Source organism: Zophobas morio, unplaced genomic scaffold, assembly GCF_036711695.1.
Source record: "Zophobas morio isolate AGI-343-1 ecotype UQ-CSIRO unplaced genomic scaffold, CSIRO_AGI_Zmor_V1 ptg000011l, whole genome shotgun sequence".
In the NCBI taxonomy this organism is placed as follows: domain Eukaryota; kingdom Metazoa; phylum Arthropoda; class Insecta; order Coleoptera; family Tenebrionidae; genus Zophobas; species Zophobas morio.
Window position 1 is genome coordinate 1,481,795 of NW_026972116.1, and position 20,752 is coordinate 1,502,546.

At 36.2% G+C, this 20,752-nt stretch overlaps 1 protein-coding gene across 3 annotated transcripts in view; it reads right to left on the reverse strand.

Annotated features, from left to right (window-relative positions):
• LOC135126635 (furin-like protease 2) overlaps positions 1-20,752 on the reverse strand; it is a 429,769-nt gene that overhangs the window by 74,377 nt on the left and 334,640 nt on the right. For all 3 annotated transcript variants that reach the window (XM_064052673.1, XM_064052672.1, XM_064052674.1), the window contains 2 exons: positions 17,702-17,836; positions 6,102-6,261 (listed from right to left, as the gene is read on the reverse strand). In XM_064052673.1, the coding sequence (XP_063908743.1) occupies positions 6,102-6,261; positions 17,702-17,836 (295 nt within the window). The remainder of the gene's footprint in view (positions 1-6,101; positions 6,262-17,701; positions 17,837-20,752) is intronic.

Below are 20,752 nucleotides of genomic sequence, written 5' to 3' on the forward strand. Positions count from 1 at the left end.
AGCCATGTGACAGCCAGCTGTGAGTGACAGCGTAGGAATTTCAGTGTATTTTATAGTGTTAGGAACCACTATATGTTGACGAATTGCGGTTACGAAAAACCAGTAATCGAACGAGTAATGAAATTTCAGAAACGTCAAGTATTGTGATTCCGGTGAGAGATTGGGATTTCTTGAAAGTTGACATGTAAGTTGGCAGCAACCTAACACTATAAAATACACTGAAATTCCTACCTGTCACTCACAGCTGGCTGTCACTGTCTCTGTTACAAATGTAAAACTACTGAAAGTTCCATTACCAAGGTTAGGCCACTTTCCTGACTCTCATCTCCAGTGCTTCTTTAAGGTACGTGTCCATTTGAGAGGGCGCTTGCGAAAAATAATTCCAAGATCAGCCTGTAAAGCCATGATCGGGCCTGCTCTCAACTGGGTAAGCGTATCGGGAAATTTCGTAAGGGAAATAAACGGTATCGTGCGAGTCACAGCGTCAGTACCGTACGCGGTACCGGCGACAGTTCCAACAGTACCGATCGGGCGCGTGCGCAAGTACGAATGGACGGCAGCACGGCTGACGACAACAACAAGAGAGATGACAAGATGGTGCTCTCGAAGTCGAAGCCTTGTTTGTAATTTTCGTGTGTAATGTTATATCTGTTTGCTCTGTTTCAATATATCGTTCAATGTGCTCTGGTGTTTTGCTGCCCACTGACCTTTAACAGGTTATGGACCCAGAAGATTGCAGTGAGTGATTTAAACAGTGCCACGTTGACGAAAAGAAGAACGGCGGCAACGTGATCGAAGGGAAGCAGTCATGGCGGCCATCACTGCGAGAATTGAGCGCTTGAACAAAAGCAACTTCGACACGTGGAAGCTGCAGATGCAGGCAGTTCTAGTAACAAATGACCTGTGGGAATATGTCAATGGAACCGTAGCTAAACCGGAGTCCGCAAGAGATGGTGCAAACGCCGCGGATGTGCAAGCATGGAGCAAGTACAACCAAAAAGCAAGGTCTGACATAATTCTGTTCATCTCCCCGAGCGAATTAAAGCTTGTGAAAAATTGCGAGACGTCACGGGCCATGTGGCTTAAGCTACATGAAATTTTCCAATCACAAGAACCGGCTCGGAAAGCGACGCTTTTGAAAAGGCTGACTCTCCACAAAATGGTGAACGGTGGCGAAGTTTGCGATCACCTTAACGATTTTTTGACACCGTCGACAAACTCTCGGAGATGGGAATTGAAATAAATTCGGATCTCCTGACGATTATGATCCTATACAGCCTTCCTACAAGCTTCGAAAACTTCAGGTGTGCTATTGAATCCCGCGATGACGTTCCGACGCCCGAGACACTGCGAATAAAAATCGTGGAAGAAAGCGACGTCCGAACAAACGGATCGCGCGCGAACAAGTCGGACGCGTTGTTCGTGAACAGAAGCGGCGGACGCGGCGATCGAGAACGGAAAGCGGGGACTAACGATGAGACCAGGAGGCCCTGAACGGCGGAGTTGCGGTGCTTCAAGTGCGAAAAACTGGGACACAAAAAGGCTGAGTGCAGGTCCAATGGGAGACAATTCGCGAAGAACGCCGAGAACTTGTGCTTCAACGCGGTCGGGGTATCCGCGTTTCGAATCGCGTACCGCGAACGGAGATGATGTCTGGACGGTGGTGCGACTTCGCACATGTGCAGTGATTCCGACATTTTTCGCGAGATGTGTGACGAAAAACGAGGCGTGCTTAACCTAGCGAATAATTTCACGACAGCGATTAACGGCACGGGTACATCGCAGTTTACGGCCTTAACGTTTGGTGCGAAGAGAAACATTTCGCCCGTGAACACCGCGTACGTCCCAGACTTACGAACAAATCTTCTGTCCGTAGGTAAGATAATCGACAGCGGTTTTGAAGTCACCTTCAGGAAGGATCGAGCGGAAATCGTGTACAAGGACGGCAACGTGGCTCTCCGCGCCGACAGAATTGCAGATTTGTATTATATACAAGAACAGAAAGACGACGCATCGCCGATGGCGATCCACCCGCGAAGCAAGGTACAGTCGAATGATTTGTGGCACAGGTGCTTTGGTCCTGCCAACATGAGAGACGTTTCGGATGTAGTGCGAAAGAATTTCATGATGGGAATACGACTCGAAAACTCTGATTCGATATTAGATTGCAACGTATGCTTGAGGGGTAAAATGTCTAGAACTCCATTTCCGAAGAAGTCATTCAGGAAGACGGAAACACTGGACCTCATACACACCGACGTGTGCGGACCGATACAGGTCGAATCCTTGGGCAGAGCACGATACTACGTTGAATTTATAGATGATAACTCCAGGTGGTGCGACGTGAGATTTCTAAAAACAAAAGCCGAAGTATTCCAGGCGACAAAAGAATACATTGCCCTTGTCGAGAACCCGAAAGGCAGGACGGTGAAATCGCTGCAATCTGACAACGACGGCGAATACACACACGAGCTACGAATTCGAAAAGTATTTGCAAGAGAAAGGAATTACTCGAAGACCCACAGCACCACACAACCCAGAGGAGAACGGGACGGCCGAGAGAAAGAATCGCACCCTATTGGACGGCGCGAGATGTCTATTGGCAGAAGCAAATCTGCCGAAAAGATTTTGGGCTGAGGTCGTGAATAGGGCGAACTACCTTCGCAACAGATTCCTCACCAAGAGTCTGGACGGGCGAACCCCACACGAAGTCTGGACGGGTAAGGTGCCTGACGTTTCCAATTTAGAGGTGTTTGGATGTCGGGTGATGTACCTGAACCGAGAGCCCGGAAGGCGCAAGATGGACCAGCGCGGCCAAGAGGGGGAAGGTTTATCGGTTATTCTGGCGAATACAAGGCTTACCGTATCTGGTTGTATGAGAAAGGCACGGTGGTGACCAATCGCGACGTCAAATTTTTCGAGTTAGACGCCCCTTACTCGATGAGCGACGAGGACGACACAGAAGCCTTCATACCAGCAAACGACCGAATAAATTCTTCCCAAAGCTTCATAAACCTGGAGTGGTCTGCCCCACGAGAGGAAGAAAGCCAGCAACCCAAAGCAAGTGACGTAGAGAACTAGCAGCGGGATCAAGTGGTTCGCAACAAACCGGCGACCCGACGGATGACGAAAGCGCGATCACAGTGGCATCAGCAGATAGTGAGAGCGAAGGCGAAGTCATCGACGGAGGGCCATCAAGTTCAAGCGCCTTCCAACACCACACTAGAGGTCGTGGCAGGTCCAAAATAGTGAGAACCGGCGAAAGGGGGAGACCTAGAAAGCAGTATCGAGCAAATACTGCGGAGGAGGGTGAGGAAATCGAAACCGAACTCACTGAAAGTACGTTCCTTTCCGAAATGAAGTCCATCATCCGAAACAATACTCATGGGAGCAGTTAAATCGCCCACAGCAAAAGAGGGTGATCGGTTGTCGCATGGTGTTGCCCAACAAATTAAAGGCAGACGGTACGATCGAGAAGTGGAAGGCGCGACTAGTGGCGCAGGGATGCAGCCAACAGCCGGGCATCCATTTCTCAGATACCTTCGCACCGGTGGCTCGTTCCAGCTCTATTCGCCTGATGGCGTCTCTAGCGGCTCAATTTTCATTTCGGTCTAGTTCGCATGCTTGAACGGCGAGGAGGAGGAGAAGCTGGTATGTCAAGCTAAACCAAGTACTGAGAAGTCATGGAGCAACCCCCACCAGGTCAGACCCTTGTCTATTCCAGATTGGTTCCGGGAAGGATTCACAATTATTGCCATTTACGTGGATGACATTTTAATCGCTTGTCGTGATTCCAAAAAAATCTCCCGCCTCGTTGCGGCGTTGGCTGAAGAGTTTGAAATCAAAGATCTCGTTCAGGCGAGTTACTGCTTGGGGATCGAGTTCAGTCAAGGTAATGGAGAAATCGGCTTGATCCATTACCTTGACGGTAACACAGGTCTACAAAAAAAAATCGCAGTCATACGCTTTTTGTCTTTTGGGCATAAATGACTTCCTTGTATCCTAAAACTTCTATAAAAATGATTTTTGCCGTTTGTGCAGGTCTAGTTTAATTTTTATTGGAGTCCGAAATACGAAAAAACAACGATTTTAACACTTTTCAAAAAAATAATACCTTGCCCAATAATAATAATTTTTATGAAATAATTAGCAAATTTTATTTACAAGGATTTGAATAAATGGTTTTAATTAATTTTAGATGCTTAAAATCGTTTTCTTTTTGCTTGACGACTGTAACAATTCGATGAACACTCCCTTTGCAGGAACCAACAATAATCTCCCATTGTTTATCCTAATCCCTTACTTCGAAACCGAGATATTGGTGATATATCAATTTAATAATATGTGATATATGCAGACGTTGACATTTTATAGCATATTGACTGCAGATGTAACAAAATACATTAGGGTTGTTCTTACACATGTACAATTGATTAAAAAAAAAAACAAACCGGACCAATGAATGTGACGTAAACGTCATATTCCCATTGCTTTTCGATCTATGAGCACCTGATTTACTCATCTTGTCCCGTTTTTTGTGAAACCAATTGTAAGTGCGATTTTTTTTTAGTATTACACTCATTATGCAAAATTACACACAACAAGAATTTTGACGTAACTTCTAAATGTCAGTTAAATTGTGACACATGCCTATTTGACTAATTCATCGAATCTGATTTTTTCAACTCGTGTAATAAGGGCAGTACAGATGCACGTTTTATGTGAAAAATGGCAATTTTACGATATAAAATTACGTGTAGCACAAAAATGTGACGTGATGGAAAAATTTGCAGAGCAGATTTGAAATCTACATAAAGAACTGCGTTAAGTGCATACATTTTTATTAAAGGAGTATTTTGGTTGTTGACCAATGTAATCGGTTAAAATGCTTTAAAAACATCTAGGAGAACTCGTATGAGGAAAACCTAGAAAAAGTAATAGTTGTTTATTAAGAATTCCCGAAGTTGTAGGCCATGACTGCAATAGCGCTGACGATCGGACGGCAATGAGCATCACTTCCACGATGCCGAAGTCTGCTGATTATTATTAAAATGTTATACTTAACAAAACTTTCTTATGGGGTTAAAAGTGACATGGCTCCAAGCATTTCAATCAGGTTTCGCAATAGCAGGGAAACATTTTTTCTCACAATTGCTTAATTGTATTGCCAACTCAAAGCAGTACTTGTTGATCAGCTGTATTTAATTTGAATGATAACATTTTACTGGTTTTTCAAAATGTTTAGATATTTTCTTGTGCCTGCCGCCCCCTCAAATTAATTTACGCTTTCAATTTTTCCCAGAAACTCTATGCCTTCCCCCCCTGAATCCTTCCAGCGCCCCCCCAGAAGGCGGTATCGACTACTTTGGGAACCACAGCGTATACCATTACTGGCAACAGTGCTGTTATAACGGTTCTAATGACATTGAATGAGTTCTGCTTTTATTTCGGGAAAGTGTTTGTTCCTAATTCAGTTAAGAGCTAAAATATTGGGTGATTTTTTAAATTTCTGCTCTAGTTAGCTATGATCCTTACAGTCTTATTATCCGCAGTCGTTACAATTGCACTGCTGACGTACGCGCCAACTAGAACAAAATTTAACAAATATCACACGATTTAAGTTGCTTTACTGTTGGTTTTTCGTTGAATTTTGCGTGTTCATTCTAGCTAAAATATAAATCTATACTTAAAAAATTTCTTGCTTTCATAACAACAAAAATAATTAATAAACCTTTGCACCTGCATTGTTACCAAGAGCCAAGAACAAAACTCCAAGTTTCACTGGCTTTATGTACAAAAAGATCCGGTTAATTACCAAGTTACGACGCGCAACTCGGTTAACAAACTTGTCGTTGACTTATTTTCGAAATAATTAAAATTTACAAGCCGCCGGACTTTAAAAAAATCATCCCCTCGGTGAAGTTTCACTTCACGTCTGTTGAATTATTAATAATCTGAGGAGTGATGAACAATACGGAAAATACTTCGCTCATTACTCGGCTCGAGTAAAATGAAGTAAATCCGTCAGCAATTAATTTAATGAAAACATGGCAGAGCTGATATTTAATAAAGAAGAAGAGTTCTGGTGGATGAAAGCTCACCTCCTATGCTCGCGTTGTAGGCGACGCCTATTCCGCAAAATTGGTTGTAAGCAACAGCAGCCACTTCACCAGCGCAACGGGTACCGTGCTTATTATCTCCATTATCTTGCGGCATGGGATCGTCGTCGTTGCCGTTAATGTCGGTGCTGGCTAGCGGGTCCTGGTGAAAAAGAAATTATAATGAAATCGAGTGTGTGGAACAACGATGAAATGAAAATGACTGAAAAAGTTGAGGGAAATTAAAGGTTCTATAAGGAAAAGCGGAATGGAGGTTTCTTTAATTAGGTACAGCAGAAAAACTGCATGAATGAGAGTAGATATAAAGTTGGTACTTGTTTCCGTTTTGAATATTCGTCTTGTCCCATAACACGCAATGAAGACACTCAGATATTAACGTGAACTCGAAAAACAGTTTGCTCGTCCAACACTATCTTCAGGACATTTTCTGTTGATTGTATCTTATTTACGATGAAGAAAAATTACTTAACAATACATTTGGTGGTTGTGTCTAATGTGTACTAATGTAATGGACTGAAAGGTAAAAGCAAGCAAACACATAGTAGTGTTGGTAAAATGTCGAAAAAGTATGGTAAATATTAAAATTTAATAAAAAAGTTCTCTTTTGGGCTATTCACAAGATGTAGAGTGTGGATACTATAAAAATATTTTTATTTTAAATTTATAGAAGCACCTCATTTAAATTAATAAATTTCACTATTTAAAAATAAAAACAATATAAAAAGTCTTAATCACCGTGGTAGAGGTATGATGTGGAAACAAGCTGCTCCAAGTTGCTAATCAGGCTTATTTACTACGAAATAGTAACCAGCATACTATGTCCATCTAGGTATCAAAATTAAATTCGTTGGAGAGAGAATAAATCATGACACTATGGTTTGTTGTTGGTGTTTTGTGTTATTGGTGGATGACACTTATAAATGCCAAAGAATGAATGCAGTTTTTTATTATTTTATCCAACACATGCACATAAAACAGCCATAACTGTGATTTCTATTAAGTAAAGTGGTTTATCTACGACTCTTTAATAATAGACGCATTATGTACGTAACTATAGATACATAATACCCCATATTAATCACTAGTGTTTAATGAATATTAAACACTAGTGAATAATGGATTTATTTCAAAATGTCCTAAAATACTGTTCCTTTTTTTCTAGAAAAATATAAACGTCAAAACTATGTATGTATTCGTTTTTTACGTGTTATATATTTAACAGTTATTATTCTGTGTAGGATTTAAAATTTAAATTTACAATCTAAACGGAATTCGTATTTCGCGATTGTAGATTGTAGATGGCTCTGACGTTGTTTACGTTGCCACCTGCTACTACGGACGCTTAGCCGCCATTGTGCGTATTGTTTTGAATTTTGATTTCTTGCGAAAATTTATTACCGACGAGTGTTTTTATAAGAGGTTATCATCAGTTATAATGGATGAAAACACTGAAAATCTTCCTGGCACACCTCCCGAAGTGGCAGAAGCAGCTGGTGCTGTTAACCTGTTACCAGAGAAATCTCAAAAATTGTACAAAATAGCGTACAATCAATTAATGAAGTGGAAACAAGAAAAGAAGATTACCTCATTTTCCGAACGGGTGATATTAGCATACTTTGCAGACTTATCAAGTAAATACAAAATTTCTACGCTGTGGACTTATTACTCCATGCTACGAAGTACTTTCAACATCAATCATAACATTAATATAGAACAGTACCATAAATTAAGAGCATTCTTAAAGCGTCAAGGAGAAAATTACCAGCCAAAGAAAGCGAAAACGCTTAGTCCTCAACAAATAACTAAATTCATCACTGAAGCCCCTGATGTAAAATATCTAGCAACGAAGGTAAGAAATTATTGTTTCAAAATTATGTTGTAGGTTTTCATTTATTATTTTTTTAAAGGTGGCTTTGATAATGGGCATAATGGGTGCATGTAGGACTCAAGAACTGCATTCAATGCGAATTCAAGACATCAAAGATTTGAATTCAGCTTTTTTGGTAACACTGCCCAACACTAAAACAAAGATTAGAAGATCTTTCACAGTAACTGAAGATTACTATTTAATATGCAAAAAGTATCTTGATTTACGTCCAGCTGAAGTGCAATCAGATGTGTTTTTCCTTAATTACCAGAATGGTAAATGTACTATGCAGAGAATAGGTATCAATAAATTTGGTGGTATGCCGAAAGAAGTTGCAGCATATTTGGGGCTCCCAAATCCAGAATTATTTACTGGACACTCTTTTCGTAGATCCTTGGCTACTTTATTGGTGGATGGTGGAGGGGACATAACCGATTTAAAACGCCACGGAGGATGGAAAAGCTCCTCCGTGGCAGAGGGCTACATAGATAACAGTGTGAAATACAAACTAGAAACATCAAAGAAAATTTTTAAACAGGTGAATCCCTCGTCAACACCATGTACATCAATTCGAGCTCCTGTAATGGCAGAAAACTGTGAAAACATAGAGGAGTATGCTGCTGTAAACTGCGATAATGTTGTGATGAATCCATCTCCCCCATGTACATCAAGTGAAACTAATTGTGGTTTAAGAGAAACTAGTAATTTTGTTAAAAATTCCCATTCCCTCAGTAGTAATGTCAGTGTTGACATGAAAGGCAAGCCAATACAGATTTCAAACTGCAGTGGCCATTTTACATTTAATTTTCTTGCTAAGACAAGTAATAATAATAATTAATTACTTATTTGTTTTGTTTATTGTTTCTGAAATAAATTATTATTTGTGAAACGTGTATAATTTGTTTAGAGTCGTAGATAAAACGTCGTATTTAACTAGCGCATAATGGCTATTATTCACACGGATGATTTACACACTCGCCTGCGGCTCGTGTGTAATTTTCATCCTCGTGAATAATATGCTACATTATGCGCTTGTCAAATAATATACTATTATAATTAACCCTGTGAATTATTACTCTAACCCACGAGTGAGTTATAACCCTAACTCACTGTTATGTCAAATCATAAGATAAACTACGTATTCATTTATTGAAACGAAAGTTTAACAACAAATCAACACTGAACATTTGGTCCACGCTGAAGAAGAAGCAACTATTTTTGAAAGATTCAGGAGATACGCCAACAATCTTTGAAGATGCTACAGCGGGTTCTTCCCGAATTTTTTCCATAATTATTCACGAAACAGCGCAAATTTTCCACAATTTCACCAGATTTCTAAATTTTTCGTTTACATTAGCAACACACTGAAGACCATTCCACTACCCATTTCAACTGCAGTCCATTCTTGTCATGTTTGATAGGAAGTGTCAAATAATTTATTTATCAGTATTTTAGCGATTAATTCATGTGTTGGATAAAATGTTATATTAAACTCGCGAGTTAGGGCTCTAACACACTCGAGAAATTTAGTCCACTCGCTCCTTCGTCGCTTGTGACGAAACTTTTCTCTCGTGAGTTATATGCTACCTAACTCATTGGTATAATAAATAACTAGAAATTAAATGGATCTCTCTACGCGTCGGTACGGTATGTAAATTTAATCCAACTCACGCCGTTTGTTTTGTATCAATGATTTTGGAGAAAAGTTATGAATGAGGTTTCCACGTCTTACTTCTACTACCGTGGTCTAATAAACATTTCCAGTATATGGCTGAACATTTAAAGGGGCCGCTATGACTACTTTAAACTTGACATTTTAGGGGTGATTTTTTAGGAGGCTTAAACCTACCGATACATACCGACGTTGCCAGGTTGTACACCACACATATAGAGATCATTCAATGATACTTACTGCCCATTCACAATGGACATAAGGCATAACAAGTACATAAAGCTTACATAAATACATAAAGTTGAAACGATGGAAAACGTGTACCCCTGTTCACAGTGGACGAACGTAGTTCTTATGCTTATGAACGTTTTATGTAATCCTTGTGTGCGTACACAAAGTTGAAATAAGTTCAACTTTGTGCACGAATTATGTCAAAATTATGTTAAAATCTAGGGACTTTTGAATGCTGCTATTGAATTCCCTTTGACAGTTGGCACTTGGCACTTCACACCTTTGATTATATTATATAAATTATAATCAAAGCTTCACACTGCGAGTCTGTTTTGTACTGCGAGTTGTCAACTTCGAATATCGTATGAAATTGTAGGTTAGATATTTTGATTGACTCAGTTTGAAGTTAGCCGTTTCTATGTTTAGCCGGGAGTTATTCCGTTCTGCGTTTGCGCAGTTTAACAATTCTTACAGAGTTCACTCTGTCCACTGTGAACGTAGATAAGCATAAGCCAGACACAAACCAAAAACGTAAATTATGTTATGCGCTCGTTCTTATGTCTTATGTCCATTGTGAATGGGCAGTTAGTTATACTGCGACTGTGCTTTAAAATAAAAAGTATATGCAACCAACAATACTTTGAAAATATAAATGCATACAGCGTCCGATTTTTTATAATGGACATAAGAGGAAGTTCTGGAAACAAAAGATGTGAACAGCTGGGGCGTTGTAAAGGGGTAGTTTAATTAGTTTGACTTCAATTTGTGGCAACGGTAGTGGCATAAACAATTATTGTCAATAACAATGGCATTTACATAAAAAATAGATAAACCACTCTTCTTTTTCACATCTTTTATTTCCAGATCTTCTATTTTAGTCAAATTTTAAAAAATCATACGGAACAATCAGTACTCAATACTATTTTGAAAAAAATTTTTCTGTATTTGTTATTTTATTTTAATTTAATTAATTATTATTATAACTGATATTTTCGGTGCTTTGAACAAAAAATTGATCGAAGGTTATTTCGGCACAACTTCCCTGGCCCCTGAAGTATCATAAAATATATCCAGCTTTTTCCAAAAATTATCAAATTTGATTTTGCGAATTTTATTTATTCAGGATTGCTAAAAAGTATGGATACAGCTAAATATTTCCAGAACGGCTAATCAGAACTCATTGAAATTTGGTATTCAGCTAAAAGTATTTTTCTACTCACTATATAGAAATGTGATTTTCTTCCCTCATGTAAGGGCATAAAGTGTCACTATTTTGGCTTCCGCCGGAAGCTAAAGTACATTTTTGTCAAAAATGACGTTTATAAATTTATAAACTTGCTAAGTACTTCTAAAACGTCTGGACGGGTACAATTATTATCTGAAGCACTACTTTCATCCAAATCCTCCATTTTTTCAAAATTAATGCGTTTTAAGGAACACAAAACTACAATTCACGAGACGCTTTGTTCAAATGCGATTAATTTTTTTTTTGTTTGACAATTGTCATAGAAACTATCTAGATGACATAGTTTATTGCGGTACTAGTTTGTTCATTTAAATTTGTATAAAATTGATTTTAAACGTTTGTTCGAAGAAAAAATTATATATATATATATATATATATATATATATCACTTGAGCAAAGTGCCATTTCCTCCCTTGATATATAAATAACTATTAAACTCCATCATCTGAAATGTTATTGAAATTTCCGTCAAAATTTGTTTTGGACTTACAAGGCCAAATATTTTTTTTAAATGGCAGGAAAAGTCAAATTTAATATTTTTGAAAAAACATGTTTTTCTACATTCAGTGATGTAACACATGCCTTTTTTTATTTGTACTAAATAATAACAATAATAATATTAAAACATTAAAATAATACAATGTGGGTTGATAGAAAAATCAAATAAAAGTTAAAAAATAATTGTAAAAATAACAGATTTAACGGAAATAAAGCAAACAAAAAACTTTTCCAATTGTATTATTTTAATATTTTTTTTTACATTTTACTGCAAATAAAAAAAATACATGTATTACAATACTGAATACACAAGAAATGCTGTATTAGAAAACTGATTGAAGAATATTTCGGCAAAACTTCCCTCGCTCATAAAGTACAGTATATCAAATCCAGCTCTTACGAAAAATAATAATTAAAATATTTGATTTTGTGAATTTTATTTTTTTGTGACAACCATTATAAGCTAAAATAAAGACATGTATGTAATGTTTTCGTAAAATGTAAAAAAAACGTGCTACGAGTTTGTTTCAAGTGAGTTTATTTATTGTCTGTCCGTCGGTCCGTCTGTCTGTCTGTCTGTCTGTCTGTCTGTCTGTCTGTCCGTCTGTCTGTCGTCCCGGATTTTTATTAGATAGATAATCTCCGAAAGTACTGGGTCGATTGTTGTCATACTCTACAATCGGGCCAGTATTTTCGGAGATTATGCGTCTAAGATAAATCCGGACAGACATACATACGGACGGAAACGGGAGACCTATTTCTTCGTATACTAGGGGTCATGAAAGATCGGGAAAACGTAAAAGTAAAGAGTCGACCGACGGACTCGATTACAATACTACCTTCGCTTACGTTCGAGAAGTAAAAATTATTGTCATAATGTTATAAGCTCGGAAATTTCAGTTTAAAATGGTAAAAAATGCATTTTTGTACGAGTTTTGATTGCAATATTTAGGGTAAATTTATCTAATGAATTTTGGGTTAGTACTACTGAAAGTCAGCATTCGTACCGCTTTCCACATTTATTTGACAACAAATCGGCAGTTGTCTTGTACGCCACAATTTCAAAATGGTGCGGTGCATTTGGGCCTTCGCTCATCTTTTTTAATGGTAAACGTTTACGTTGAAAATTCCCATTTCAAATCGGTTTTACCAATGTGATATTTGACACTTAGTAATGACTAATGACAAGGCTAATGCCAACCTAAATACGAACATTGGACTGGTAATATTCCTAACATTATCATTTCTTAATCGTTATACTGCTCGGTACTTTCGGCGCTTGAATGTGAATAGCTATTTCCTAACGACTATACTAAACTCACTTGACATACAGCTAGTAAAACTTTTATGACTTAAGCGGTTTAAGCCAACCCATCCTTATAAATCAAACTGGCTATTGTATAACTTAACTCAGGGGCCAATTCCACGTTGGCCAGTTGCGCCGGCGCAAGTCACTGGTGCAGCGCAACTTTGTAATGCTGATTTGGGTATCAAATGCTGGTTGCTAGGGGTGACGGAATAAACAAACGCACTTGTGTCAAATTTTCCTTTGCAATTTGCACCAATTATTATCTGAAAAATAGCGCAAAAGGTATGAAATATCGCATGATTAATTCATGGATTAGCACCAAATTAAATACATCAAATCATCGTCTTCGGAGAACGTCCGTTTTCATAATATCTGACAGTTAATGACAAATTGCAATAAACTGTTAAAGAAAGGATTGCCCGTTTGTAAACGCATGTAAAATAGTGGACCAAATACGCTGGAAAATGTTTATCCTTTGCTCGTAAGATTTCCGTACTCGGCTGGCACCTCGTGCGTCAAAATTCTCACTCGCACGATATCAACTCACTTTCCATGCTAATTATATAATATACTAATTTAGATTTATTGTAGTTTGAATAATAAGTTTTGCAAAAATTTGTGCTTCGATAATAATATTTCCGTCACCCACGTATGTCGAAGACTGACCGAACCTTGCACTGGAAGCAACGAGAGAAAACCACTAAACTAATAAATATAATATAATTAACAATATATCATTGTAAAAATAGTGAATGTATGCAAACACTTTAGCATGTTCTTTATTAAAGGTTGCAAATATTTTAGAATACAAATTAAATTAAAAAGTCATAATTACGTTTTTTTTAATATAAAAAAATGTATAATTAGTACGCACTGGACACGCAGTTATCACTTCTAGTCCATTTTTTCATTGAATGTACTACGATAATGGAAAGCTTCGAATTTATACACAAAGAACCGTTATAATCAATACTTTGTTAATTATACTAAATGAGTCCCTTGTTGAAATATGAGTACATCTGTACCATATGATCTGACGGATTGGAAAACGAACTTCTGTCAATTTTTGAGATAGTGAGATGTCAGGCACAGGTCGTTATATATACCGGGTGTCCCACGTACTTTTGAAGGGATTTTTATGAAATTTAAAACAGGTGTAATATAATACATACAGATTAGGCTGATAACAAAAAAACCTATTTTATCGTAAAAAAAAAAAATCGAATTTTAACACAGCTCTCTGTTATTAAAAGTTATTCAAAATTGCGTTATATCGTTAAGCAACTAAAATAACGCGAAAAATTAATTACTGTCTTTGTTTAAAAGAATAACGTTAATAAAAACGCAAAAATTAACTAATTTGTTTTTTAAATTTAATAATGCTGTCGGTGCAAAAGAATTGCCTGCGTCGCCGAGTTCAATTTTGTATACCCCTGACATTTTTGTCAAAATCTGACAAGTTATTGAAAATGGTTCGCTTTTCTTTCATTATTAAAACAGAAATCATTTTAACCTATGGAGAATGCCGTACAGACCTAGATGAAACAATCAGGACTCTTATCGAACGGTATCCCGATGATGAATTTACCAAATTCAAAGTTCAGAGAATAATACACTTATTTGAAGATACGGGAAGTGTACAAGACCTAAAACGAGTGAAAAAAACAAGATGTTAAATACACCTAGCAAAATTATTTCCATTCAAGTTAGAATTAATTCCTGAAACTAAAACAATTTTGGGCCTTTGAAAAGGTTGTAGCCGAGTAACTGAAAATTAGTATTTTCTTAAAATTGATAAAATAAGGCTTGGCAAACAGGTATCAAATTTCCGCAAGGGTGGCCAAAATGCGTGGAATGCAGTTTTTTGTTTCATAGTTACCTATCCTTTAACACTTTTTGGAATTATTTGCGCAATAAGCATCGTTTTTTGTCTAACCAGACGTATTTCGGACATTTTTGCATACAGTATTTATTTTTCATGTTTAATCAAGTTATGCAAAACTTAACTAATTCAAAATTATATTAAGGCATGGAAAATTTACTTTTTCAAGATAATGATTATTCTCACAGGTTCATATTAATCCTCACCTGCCAAAATACCTACATTTCAAATTTCATAACAATCCGTTCAAAAATATCTGAGTATTTTTGAACGAACTGTCTTACGAAAGTCTCCCGAAAGTCTTACGTGGGACACCCGGTATATACTCTCTGAGATTTTCGAAGTTTAAAAACCAAAAATCTAATATGGATCCAGGGAAATCAATAATCTCTCAATATTATTTACATGTTTTAAGCCATAGTTTGTCGTTGGCATGTCGGAGGCGGGATAATTTATTTCTCGAAAAAATTTTGTTTGATTTTCAGCTCAATAAAATATTTTATAAATAGTCAATGCTTAAATTTTTTGTTATTTTTTTTTTTTGCTAACGAAGAAATTGTGAATGCGACGGTTAGTGACTGTTTGAACTGCTTTTTGGTTATTTGACGATGATATGCCTATGTTAAGACAAATAAATACCTTTTCAATTTAAAACAGATTTAATACATGCATGAATGAATAAAAATTTAGATCAATTTAGAAGCTTTTATCAGGGCTTACGTTAAGGGAAAGCACTTTTCATTACAAATTTCATAAACTCTGTACTTTTTTGGGCGATTAATGTTTACATCATAAATTGGATTTCAGATTACTTTGTTATACACAAGAGACGGTCCGACAAGGGAAAATATAATTGAAAAGTTCTACAAATACCTATTACAGAAATTGCGTCCCACGAAACAATGCGTCCATAAATCCCCAGCGAAATTTATTTTCAACTAATTTCATAACTAGAAGTGTAGATCCATTTTCGCGGCAAATACTTACGTCATACGCGGTTTTAAACAACAGAGGACATATGATTACATTCATATTATCATCTCTAGCTTATGCTCCGGAAGTGTTGCAATAGGGTTCATTCTGTTTGTTGGATATTTTATTATACATTATTTTCGAAATATATGTCGCATGTTTTTAGCGTTAAAAAATAAAAATATTTTCACTGTAGGTTTAAATTACTGTGATACTCTACATTTGACAAAATGTTAAACAATATTATGTCACGCTCAATTATTATTGTCAATATTGAATACTGTAATCGTTTTTTATTCTAGGTGGGACACTTACAACTGATTTGTTAAGTATCAATGTTGTCAGTTATTTTGGTTTCCATATAGATATAAAATTTGCTTTTCCATTGTTTGTGTTCTTACTTGTGCTTATTAACTTATTTTAAAAATTTCCCACATCAAAAAAGAAAAATATATTGTTCGTCAATGGTACATTGTTAATCACAACTCATCTGTCTATCTCTTCCAAAAACTTGATGTCATCTTAAAATTTTGTAAAGTAGTAAAACTTACTTGAAATTCATAATGTGGTATGCTCATTTAATTGTAGTTTAACAATGTATTTACATTTTTAATGATACGTGTTCTGGTTTTCATGAAAGTAAAGTAAAAGTTCTATAAAAAAAAAATGATTAAATAAATGTTTGTTGTTAACAAATGTACGAGTTTCAGTATTGTTTGCACTTTGGTCGAAGGTTATTTCGACAGAATTTCCCTCACCCTTGAAGTATGCTCCAACAAATCCCGCCTATTTGGAAAATCATAAAATTTGATTTTGCGTTTTTGATTAATGACTTACGATAACCTTAAAACATTTCTAAGATTACAGAGCATTCAGTTTTGCAATTTCAACGCTAAATTTTAAAATACTGTTATAGAAATTTGGAAATCTGAGGCAAAAATTTAACACGGATTTATAAAAAAAAAAAATCCTTAAAATTTCAGTACATTTACTCAACAAAATTGTCAAATGACGTCAAATTAAATTGATAAATGTAATACAATTTAGATTTTTTTCAAAAAATCTAGATGTTTTGCGTAAAAACGTAACACGGATTCGTAAGTCACAAGTGTAGGAGTATATTTTATAAAATTGAAGTAATATTTACTAACTTAAATTTTGGAGATAGCGGCCTCCTCCTGTTGGTGGAGAGAAATTCCCAATGCACATAAAATTTGACAACAATTGGTTCAGTAGTTTCCGAGATCATTCGTCTAATAAAAATCCGGACAGACGGCAGACAGACAGGAAACGGGAGACCCATTTTTTCGTATTCTAGCGGTCATGAAACTTCGCGAAAACATGAAAGTAGCCAGTTCATCCGATGAATTCGATTACAGTACTTCCTTGGTGTATGCTCGGGAAGTAAAAATGCAGAATGTCCTTTCATCTAAGTCCTAATGTCCTTTTATCTAAGAAATTGTATTTGTTTGATCGTGTTTCTAAGACGAAGGAAGTTTTGTTGAAATGTTCTAACTAGTGCAGTCACTAAAATCTTAACTTGATTGTAATTTCATAAAAGGTTGCTGCTCCGATTATATCCTTGCAGTCATTATAATTATGGTATACACCACTAGATTTTCCACAGAAACTTAAATCCCTTTTGATTCGAGTGAATTTGGTAAACCCACTATTTTGAAAATAAGTACAAGACACATGACGCTTCCTGAAGCATCCGCAATAAAGAACGGGATATAAAAAACTGTTACGTGATGAGGGTAAACGTCAGATTTGAAAGGAATACAATCTTTTAGAAAATTGCTCGTTTTTTTGCTTTCTCTCAGATGTCCCGATAGCTGTCATGTAAAATTTGCGTGCTTTTCCCCCTTTCTTTGCCCTCTTTTTATTTCTGTTGTATGTACTTACGTAGTTCTGTGCGAGATCCGGATGATTAGTTTGGATGCCGTCGTCTAAGATTGACACAACAACTCCTTTACCAGTATATCCTTTCTTCCAGGCTGGCGCCAGATTCATGTCCAATCCATCTTTGGCACCGCCGTTCTGGAATTAAATAAAAAAGTTACAGAGGAGTCTCTCGACAGGAGGCTTCCACTTCGATCAAATATGCTCAACGGAGCTGAAACTATAAACACGCAGGAATGTAAATAATATAAAGGAGAGTTTTTATGGACATGAAGTGAAATTGTGGGTATCAAATCAAAGAAAGTAAAATTTTTGTGACGAAAAGGTTGATAATTGCAATCTTATCAATTATAATAAATCCAATATAAATAACATACTAATTAGTTAAGAACAGGTTTTAAAATTTTACAATTACATTCATACAATTGATTAGTACAGAATAAGTAGCGTTCATCAGTGTTGTTTCAACTCTATTTGATAAGGTGTTGCGTATGCACTCAACCTCTGTGTCAAGCCTGGAAATAACTTGTTAAAAACAGCGGTTCATAATAAGGCATTACATTATTCGGGTGAAGTTTACACGTAGGTAGCACTCAGTTAGTGAAAATGAAAATACAAAAGAAAATATAGCAGGTGTAGGCTAGCAATACATACTTCAAGTGAAATAAAAGTGATAACTTTTACTAAATTCCCAACAACAATAACCGAACAATATTAAACATAATAAAAATTATAGAAAATATGATAATTATTACATTTATAAAAATTACCTGACCACTAATTTAACAATTCTCAAAGTAACGAAGTATAACATCCAAAACAGTGTTCCGTTGATCGTAATTAAAAATCGACGTGGGTAAAACTCTACAATTTATTTCATAATAATTCGAATTTGCAAGATTTTGATTACATACTGATTGTGGTACAAAATAATTCCGGCGGAATTTGACTGGACTCGATTCGTTAACTGAATAATCCGTTCCGGAAGGTGGCCTCCATTTAAATCCATATACTCCTCTGGATGGATCGTGGACGCTGCTTCGAGGTTTTTCTGGACGCTGTAATCGAGACTTCGGGTAACCCGCTCCAGGCTTGTCTTTATGCGAATGTCGCCCATCATCGCCGCACACACTACAAAAGCCTCGATAACCCATAGGCGTCGTACCGGGGCGGCGTATGGGTATATTTCGTAACAATATGATTATGAATCGTAGTTGATCTCACATAAAGTATTAATTAAATTATAATTACTATACACGAGTATACCGGCGATCTGGTTAAGACATTAGTTCTACATGTGTTGCAGTAAAACGTTACAATTTCTACTATTAAATCTAGGAATCCGAATTAGAATTTTACTTAACAAATGAATACAGTCGGTTTTGTAGGTGAGAAGGCTATGAAGCAGTTTAATACTAAAAATGAAACGCTACATAGTGTGAAGAAGGCTGCAACTAAATTTGACCAGCAGAGCGATCATATCCCTGAGGAGGATAAATACCGTCGATTAGGAATGATAGAAATTTAAGATGCTTCTGCTGTAGTGATTCAACTAACTGAACATACGTAGAATAAATTGGATACCATATAACAGTAACATATTCTAACCTGGAGCGTACGAACGAATAATACAAATTAAGCAAAGTAAAATTGGAACAATTCCTGTAAATGAAACCAAATATTTTGTGGGTTTCGGTGACATAGTTAAGGATATAATTTCTGAAAGTGAATTTACGTATAGTCAAATGTACAGTCGTATTCAATGAAAAAGCGTACAATTCTTATGTTCGTTTTCTAATAATGTTTGCTATTGTGAATTGGGCTAAAATAGTATTGTAGGTTGTCTATCTGATTTTGAGTTAATAATGATAATTTGTTTAAAGGTATTAAAGAAACTTGTAACTGCATGTAACATAATTATTTCAAGACCTAAGACAAAGTAAGAGTAAAATTAACACACAAACATTTATTACACGTACTGTTGGAGAAAATTGTGATTTCAAGTAACATAGGTACTGCTGACAATAATTTAAAACTAGTATTTGGTCATAGCTCCGTTTTGGGCATGACTATTTAACACTAGATAGTTATCAATAGTATGTGGTCTATATGTTGCAGTTCTCAATATCTCGCAGAATCAAAAGGATTTGCTCTTATATGATTTAAACGAGCGGCATCTTCTTTTAGCTCTGCCGGAACCAATTTTGTTTAAATTGTAATTACCGGAACAGCTCAAATTAACCAACCATCTTTCAGTCGCGGTATGATGTGAACATTTTTGAGGAGAATCAAATGCTGAGGCATATTTGCAAATTGTAATTGATTATGATGATATCGCCTAATATTAGAGGGATTTTTTTGACAAATCTTGTCACTAAATTGTCATTGACAACAATGTTTATAACACCCAATGTGCTGTACGCTTTTTTATTGAATAGAACTGAAACGCGTCAATCTTTGAATGAGTCCAGACTTCTTAAGACCACTGAATCAATCGAATATTCGTAGATGATGGTTTTTTCTTTCCTCTTTCCTGGTATAGCTGACACATTCGTTGATATTTAAGAATATAGCTATTTATTGTATAAGTGAATAAAAGTGAATTTTATCCAACGAAAAAACAGTTTCGCACATGAGGCGAAGTCGAGTGTGATAATGTTTTCGAGTGGATAAAATCCGTTTATTCACGTGTATCATACAAGATTTTTTCCAATTTTGCAAAATTTTTCAAAAAATTTATTGTTTAGGTAATTCATACATAAATATTAATTGTGCTATTGTTAATATGATGAACATTTAAAGAAGGTAAATTGCCTAAGCTGCCTGTACTTTCGTCACGGTCAAATTCAAAGGATGTTCCTGGACTTTCATTAAGATTGTTTTACAGGAGGTGGACTATCAAGCGTTGCAAATTTTAGTTGAACATCCACGCATCTACAGCAACGAAAATTTCAGTGGTAGTGCGAATTTTGTTTTTTTTACTTTATTCGTGTTGTCAATGACAGTGTGAATAAAGTGTTGCTATAAACATTTTATTCATCCTTTCGATTAAAC